At 33.6% G+C, this 8,068-nt stretch overlaps 1 protein-coding gene across 1 annotated transcript; it reads right to left on the reverse strand.

The window, feature by feature from the left end:
* Positions 1-619: 619 nt before the first annotated feature.
* LOC110109673 (pentatricopeptide repeat-containing protein At1g11290, chloroplastic) lies at positions 620-2,757 on the reverse strand. The gene is made up of 2 exons (XM_020840860.1): positions 939-2,757; positions 620-822 (listed from the first exon to the last, which is right to left on the reverse strand). The coding sequence occupies exons 1-2, from the start codon at positions 2,755-2,757 to the stop codon at positions 620-622; spliced, it is 2,022 nt and encodes a 673-aa protein (XP_020696519.1).
* Positions 2,758-8,068: the final 5,311 nt, after the last annotated feature.

Below are 8,068 nucleotides of genomic sequence, written 5' to 3' on the forward strand. Positions count from 1 at the left end.
CCTCATATGTTACTGGTTACTGATCACTATTCATAAGGTATACAACCACACTAAAAAGTTGGATATGATCTCAATCATTTGTAATTAAATGGACTGACACAACTGCAGAGGCACAATTGTCATGAAAATTAGAGAAGATCTCTGTTCTTCTTGCTAAATCAGAGTTATAAAAGATGAAATTTGCAACATTTACATAATTGATGGTGATACAAAATTTTCTACAAGTTTAACGAAGATATTGAAAAACAAGTAGTATGATCACAACAAACGTTCTCAGGACATTGGTGACATCCATTCAGTAATGCAAGCATCGCTTGCTTGAAAGATTATTTTAAGTTCAGCAAAAGAAGAAGATGATTGCGATCGTGAGTTATCAAAGTCACCACTTTCAGAAAGCCCATGAAGGAGGAATTGTAACTATGCAGATATCTATGATGACAGTAAAATACTTACTTTTGGTAATGTTCTGCTTATTCTATGTAAGAACATAGCTACTCTTACAAAGATGGATGGGCTGCACCACGCGTAATCTATGGCCGGGACAATAAATTTTGTGCTCTTTTACTCGAATCAATGCTCTGATGCGGAGACGAACCAAAAAAGAGTTTTTAGTCATACTTCAGCAGATATCTTCAACAGACTTGATATCCTGTTCCATAACTTTTAACATGTTATATATGCTTCCAGATTCTGAATGACTTTGGTCCATAACATGAAATTCATGAACTTGTCCATTAATTTCCAGCCAGCTATATCCAGGCATCTTCTTCAAGCCTTTACCTTTAAGACCATTTCTCATCTTTGCAACACCTTCCCAATTCCCTGCAGAAGCATATATATATTCGACAGTAATACATAATTTGCTGCATTCTCTGGTTCCAACTCAATGAGCTTCCAGGCAGCAAATTCTGCCAGGCTAGCCTCTTTGTGGAGCTTACAAGCACTCAACAATGGCCCCCATACACGAACATCAGCCTTAAATGGCATTTTTTCTATGACATTTACTGCGGCTTCAAGATGCCCCGAGCGCCCCAGAAGATCCACCATGCATGCATAATGTTCTTGACCGGGCTGAATGCTAAATTTATCTACCATCTCAGAGAAAAATGCCCATCCTTCTGTCACTAAGCCCGAATTTACGCAGGCCGTCAATAGAGCAAGGAAGGTCACTTGATCTGGCAGAACTTCCGATTCTTTCAATTGCTCATACAATTTAAAACATGGTTTCCAATATCCATGTTTGGAATAAGCTCCTATAATCGAGTTCCATGACATAATGTCCCTCGATTCGATATCTCCCTCATCAAAAAGATTTTGTGCCATCTCAATACATCCACATTTTGCATAGCTCACAAGAAGAGCTGTGTTTATAGATATTAGTAAATTCAATCCCTGTTTTATTGAATAAACTTGTACATTCTTCACCTGCTCAAGAGCTCCTGAACTTACGCATGCAGGCAAAATGTTAATGAGAGTTATGGAGTCTGCTCTAACTCCACAAGTTCCCATGTCTTTAAAAAGTAGCAAAGCCTCAAGTGGAAGTTCGTTGCTCACATAACCCTTAATCATTGAGCTCCATGAAGCCATGGTTTTTCTTTCCAAAGAATCAAATATTACTCTGGACTTCTCTGGATTTCCACACAGGGAATACATCTCTATAAGAGAGTTATGTACTGAAATCTGACAGTCTGATTCATGTCTGATCACAGCACCGTGAAGCTGCTGACCAAACTCAAGAGATTTCAGTTGTGTAACTGCAGCAAGGGAAGCAATTGCAGTGAACAAATCAGGCCTTAGCCCTAATTTAGCAACATCTCTTAACAACTCCAATGCCCGCTTTGGATGCATACTTTGAGAGTACCCTGATATCATTACATTCCACACAGCAAGGTCCTTGACGACCATCTTATCAAACAATAACCTCGCTGCCTCCAAGCTACCAAACTTACAATACATAGTCAAAAGTGCAGTCATAATTGATAAATCAGCAACCAAATTATACAAAATTATCAACAGGTGGAGACTCCTTCCCATTTCTAAGCAGTTCAAATCAATGCATACACGCAAGAGGCAGATGATGGTAGAGGAATCAGGCACGAATCCTTCAAATATCAATCTCTTGAAAAATCTCAAACACTCCTTACCATCACCATGCTTACTGAACACAGACAAAACCTCATTCCAAGAAGTCGAGTTTTTAACAGGAATTCGCTCAAACACTTGTCGTGCATCATTGATAGCACCATGTCTCCCATACATATATACTAAAGAAGTACCCACATCGAGATGGGCATCAAAACCCAGTTTTTCCACCAGAGAATGAACCTGGAGACCAGCTTCAATCGAGGATAAATTCGAGCAAGCTCTAATAACACAAAGGTAGGCTGTCTCATCTAGAAAAAGGTATTTAGCCATTATTTGCCGGAAAATTATGAGAGTTTTTTCATATTTCTGATGAGATGAGAGGATTCTAAGCATTGTAATGCAGAGAGAAGCATTGGGATCGTCAATGGAGTCAAATACTTTGATGGAAAGGTCGAGGCAACCGAGATTGCTATATCGGGTGATGAGTTCGGAGGAGAGGGAAGAGTTTTGGTGGAGTCCGTGTATGATGAATCTAGAGTGTATTTGATGGAGGAGCTGGGGATTGCTGCAAAGGGAGAGGGGGGAGGAGAAGGAGCTGTAGAGTTTGGAAATGGAACCGTGAAGTTTGAATTTTGAAGAGGGGAGCTCTCTCGACCGTTGGAAGAGGTGCATGCTTCGGTTAAGAAAAATTCTTAATTACAAATGGAGGAGAAATTAGAGAGGGAAGAGAAAAATCGGTCCCATACTTTCTCCAATTAAGATTATTGATATATGATTTTTTTTTAATTTGCATTATTAACTGATTTTTTTTTTAATTTGCACTATTAACTGATTTTTTTATTCTAATTTTGTAATATTTGTTGGTTGTAGCTATTAATTTTGAAAATTATAGACCATGTCATTGTCTCTTATTGAAATAATTCAAACTAAATAATATGTGATTTTGTAGTCTCTAATGATAGTATTGATTATAGTTTCATGAAATTTAGAGCATTTTTTTCTCTTAATTGAGAATATTGAACAATATTAGGATTGAGATATTAGACCCAAATTTTTTTTTCTAAAAGCTATGGTTGATAGCCAATGGATTCACCAAGCTTTTCATTTCCTATAATTTGTATTTATAGTTTTATTGAATATCATTTTGTAACATATAATTATCATTTTTCTGAATTTTTTCTCCTATATATAGAATATTTGAGTGAGTGTTCGATAATATAATAACAAATAAATTCATTTAGCTAATGCAAGTTATCTTCATATTTCAACATTTGAGTTTATGCATGATCACCACTATGAAAACTCCTTCCTTGGATGCACTAAAAGTCATGAGCACTTTATTGATCTACCAGAATATATCTTTCAAAAGTAAAGTTAAAAAGCATGAGAGTTGCCCTAATTGTTCGAAGGCATAAAAAATCATCAATCCTTAGATTTGGATGCTAGCATTCGAGAGTTGATGAAATGTGATGTCTAATGCGAGGCATAGGTCCTCACTAAATGTCACCTAGTGAATTCCAATTGACTATGAAGGTTGGTGATTGACATCAATAGGAGGATATTGGTTGACATTTAATTGTTGATGCACAATGACATGGTCAATGAATGTTTCATATTATTCATAAAATTTATGTCATCCTTTAGGGTTATTCTACCTTACATGTGGCACAATCAATTACTCCAAGGATATGAGTATAATTTCTCTTAAGACAATTCTCTCGATAGACCTTTTGTAGTTACATCAGAAGCAACTCTTTAGAATTTCTTTCAAGTGCCCTTCTCAAGAAATTTTACAACATATAATTCAACTTTGCCCTTGATTATCACTTCATGTACATTAATTTAACATTATTTTTTATTTTCACTAAACCTCAAAGCAATATTATGATTTTTTTTTTTTTGCATATTCCACTTCATCAAAACACCATTTTGGCACCTATCCACAACATATGCCTTATGAATTATTACATGTTACAAGAATTAATAACTTTACAAGGCTCCATAGTGTCATTTTTTACCCTTCCATAATTTCAGCTCATTAATATCATCATTAATATATTATTCTTATTACTTTATTTCTTTTAATTATACACTTGTGACATATCATCACTAGTTCAATTTTATAATTGCATGATTCATTGTAAATCACATAATGAAGGGTGATGATATCTCTAATATAGTTTTGATTCAATCACAATTAGCCATGTTTCCTTCAACACTTCAATCAAGAATCAACACAATTATTCATGATGTAAGCATGGAAGCTAGCCAATCTTAGAAACTTCATCTCTGAGTTAGAAGAAAAAAATGCTCCAATATTTGAAACTCTCTAGAAGTTAAACCATTTCTTATAAAATGAAGATTACAAGATAACTTTTTTAGTCCTAAAATTCTACCTCATATCTACACCAATTTTATTAGCAATAGGCTAATGAGAGGGACATTTCAATATCATAGAGTTGATAATAATGTTGTCATCTTTGATTTCATTCATGAAAAAATATCAAAATATAATTCTATTTATTGCTTCAACAAAAAATTTAGTCACACAGAGTTCATCAATAATACCATGGATATGTTTCTTTAAAATCTTGTAGCTAATTTGAGGAGATTAAAATCCTATTTCCATTATCATAGAATTCTTGTAGTGATAGTCACACTTAGATAAATCTTAAGAAGCTATCTAAGGAGAACTATAGCTAAAATCATGAATTTATGCAAGTTCTCTATCACTCATTGAGAAAAATAATAATAAGGCTTAACGACAATGTGTGTAATCCCCTTGTCATTTTTTCTCTTGAGCTCAACAAATGATTTATTGAGAAAGAGGAAAAATCTTTCTTGGAATCTATAAATCCATCCATGTTTATGATCTTTAGTTATCTTTTAAAGGGTGTGGTATCATGAAATAAAATAAGAAAAATCATTGTGTTACAAATTCTCTTAGTATTTTATGGGCTGCAGTTCTCTTATAAGAAGTTATTTGATTGTCGTTCAAAAAATGAGATCAATATAAACTACTCTTTTATGCACCATCTTCAAACCAGTGACCCATCTGAAGTTATAGATAAATTTTTCATCAATCAATTGAAGACGAATATATTAAATCACTTAAAATTTTAGGATGATGAACAACCTTCCATGATTCCATCCTCTAAACATTTTGAATAACCCTTTATGCTATCATGGGTGAAACATCCTTCCCTCTTTCTTTTTGATATGAACTCTATATTATAACACCTATTTGATTCTTGTAAGCATATCACATAGAATTTGCAGTTATAAATACCCCATTATTGCTCTCAGAAAGGACATTATGTGCACTTCTTGCACTATTTAAATGTTAAACTTTCTACTCTTTAAATCACAAACCTTCCTGCCTAGAATAACAATCAAACTTAAATGATTTTAATCTAGGTTTCATTTGAGATAGCTTTCTTATTGCTTTCTAAAACAACTTTCTAGTATAAACTTTTTTATACTAAAAAGCAACTTTTGAAAGTTATAAATAAGCTGTCCTAAATGAAGTCTTAGTTTACAAGTTATACTCTATTATCATTTATTCCCTCTAATTCTTTGTGTGAGTCTTCTCACCATCCCTCTCTATAGTGAGTAGGGCTGCAGACAAAACAAGCTAAGCCGAGTATGTGAGTGTTCATGTTTGAGTTCATTTATTAGCAGCTTGTTAAAGTTTCGTTTATGTTTGATTTGAGCTTTATTATTTGTGTTCATGTTTTGTTTGTTTGAATTTAGGAGTGTTCATGTTTAGTTCATTTAGTGTTTATTGAGCTTTAAACAACTAAGCCTTAACGAGCTATAAACATGCTCTACTTCTAGATGTTCATTAACTTAACAAATGAATTTTATCGAACCTTCTAACAAACAATTACATCGAGCATGTTCGTGAACATATTTAGCGAATTTTTTTTTGTTAGTATATATTATAATATTTAATTACTTTAAATTTAATTATTTAACAATAATCACATCATTATGTTATAATAAATATAAAATATTTATATTATGTATTTTATTAATTTTATAATAAAATATTAGTTGAGTTTTTATTGAGCTTATTCAAGAGCTCTAAATCAAACACGAATCGAGCTTAATATCGAGCTTGTTCACGAATTTTAAATGGTGTTGTTCATAAACATAAATGTGCAAATACATTAGTGTTCAAACTTGTTTATTTAAGAATCGAGCATTTTAAATATTGTTCAAGATTGTTTGTTTAGTTTTAAAAAAAATTAAAAGAAATAAAAAGTTAATTAAACGATCACGAACCAGCTTTAATTGATCCGAATAATGAGTATCTCGTCGAACGTTTGGTTCGCTTGTAGTGGTTGTGTTCTCTGGGCTCTTGCTATTACGATTATAGTTCACATGATCAAACAATTATGAATTTCTTATGTTTAATATTCATGTGAATGACTTACTCTTAAGTTCTTAACAACCCTGTCACTGTGTAATTTGGAGACCATTTTTACTTGTTTTTCACGTGATTTCACCAAATTTCCAAATGAATTTATACCCTTCTTCTAGAACTACGTGCAATCACCACTGATATTGCGCCACGTAGCAGGCACAAAACTGCGGACCCGACCCGGCGAATATTGGGTAGGTCGCTCGTGCGTATTTTAAATCCATGACAACCCGGTAAGCTAGGTATTGGTCGATTTTGCTCGACAATAACGATAAATACCATTATGTGAAGACAAATACCGAGCAATACCGAGAAATATCGAGCAATACCGAGAAATACCGATCAATACCGAGTTTTTCTAGAGAAATACCGAGCTTTTCTAGAAAAACTCGGTATTGCTCCGTATTTCTCTAGAAAAACTCGGTATTGGTCGTCACAGAGCGGTATTTCTCGTTATTGTCAAGCAATACCTAGCAATACCTAGCAATACCGAGCAAATACCGAGCAATGTTCAAATTGCGTATTCGGTATTGAGCCGTTTTTCATTCGTAAGGCGAGGCGTAAAGCCTCAAATCAAAAGATTGCGTAAACATAAATGATAAATTTTTTTATATAATAATGAGTGAATATATAAACATAAAAAGCATAAGATATGAATGAAATCACAAATATCCACAATAATAAGACAACATGAAATATAGTTAAACCAAAATTCTATTCTTTCCAAATCCATTATTCTTTTGCATTAACATATAAATTTCAATTTCCAAAATAAATAGCAATAAATATCACATAAGAACTCACAAGTCATCAGACTGTCATTCACTAAGGGTTCTTCATTTGAATCATCAATTATGATGAACTGCTCTCTCCTTTCTCCTCTACTTATAAGAGTCGCAATTCATCAGTTTACTTAAGATTATGTAAGTTTTTAATATATATAGGCGTTAGGCGTAAGCCTATGCAGTGAGGGAGTGGGCTCAAAGCGGGCCTCAACCAAGTTGAGGCGCAAGCCTCATAAAAAAATCGAGCGTAAGCATCAGGCATTTTTCTACTGGATTGGCGCAAAGGCGGGACCTCAAGGCGAGCCTCATATTGCGCAATTTTAAACCATGATACCGAGTAATACCTAGCAATACGCGAACATAGCAATCCCGGGTTCCGGTCCGGGTCAAGTCGTCGGGCCGCGCGGTAAAGAATGAGAGCACGTTGCGACATGTTATTAGCGGCCGCACGTAGAGTTACGTCAGGTCAGAGGATGTAATAATTTTTTTTTATTTATTTTTTATTTTTTTTTTATCAGAGGACGTAATAATTGTTCCTTCTTCTAACGTAATTATATTACAATTGATTCAAATATAATTTTTTGATTTTATACATACATTTATATCTAAAGAGTTTAATATAAATATTTTTTAATTTTCTTAGAATCTAATAATTCTTAATATTCTTAGAATCTAATTTATATTATTAACCAATCAAATAAACTTAATTAACCAACTGGAATTACTTGGTCAAATTGTTTCGACGCCTATCCGAGAAAATCAGATCCCCGCT

This window comes from Dendrobium catenatum, unplaced genomic scaffold, assembly GCF_001605985.2.
Source record: "Dendrobium catenatum unplaced genomic scaffold, ASM160598v2 original_scaffold_21741, whole genome shotgun sequence".
NCBI classification, from domain to species: Eukaryota; Viridiplantae; Streptophyta; class Magnoliopsida; order Asparagales; family Orchidaceae; genus Dendrobium; species Dendrobium catenatum.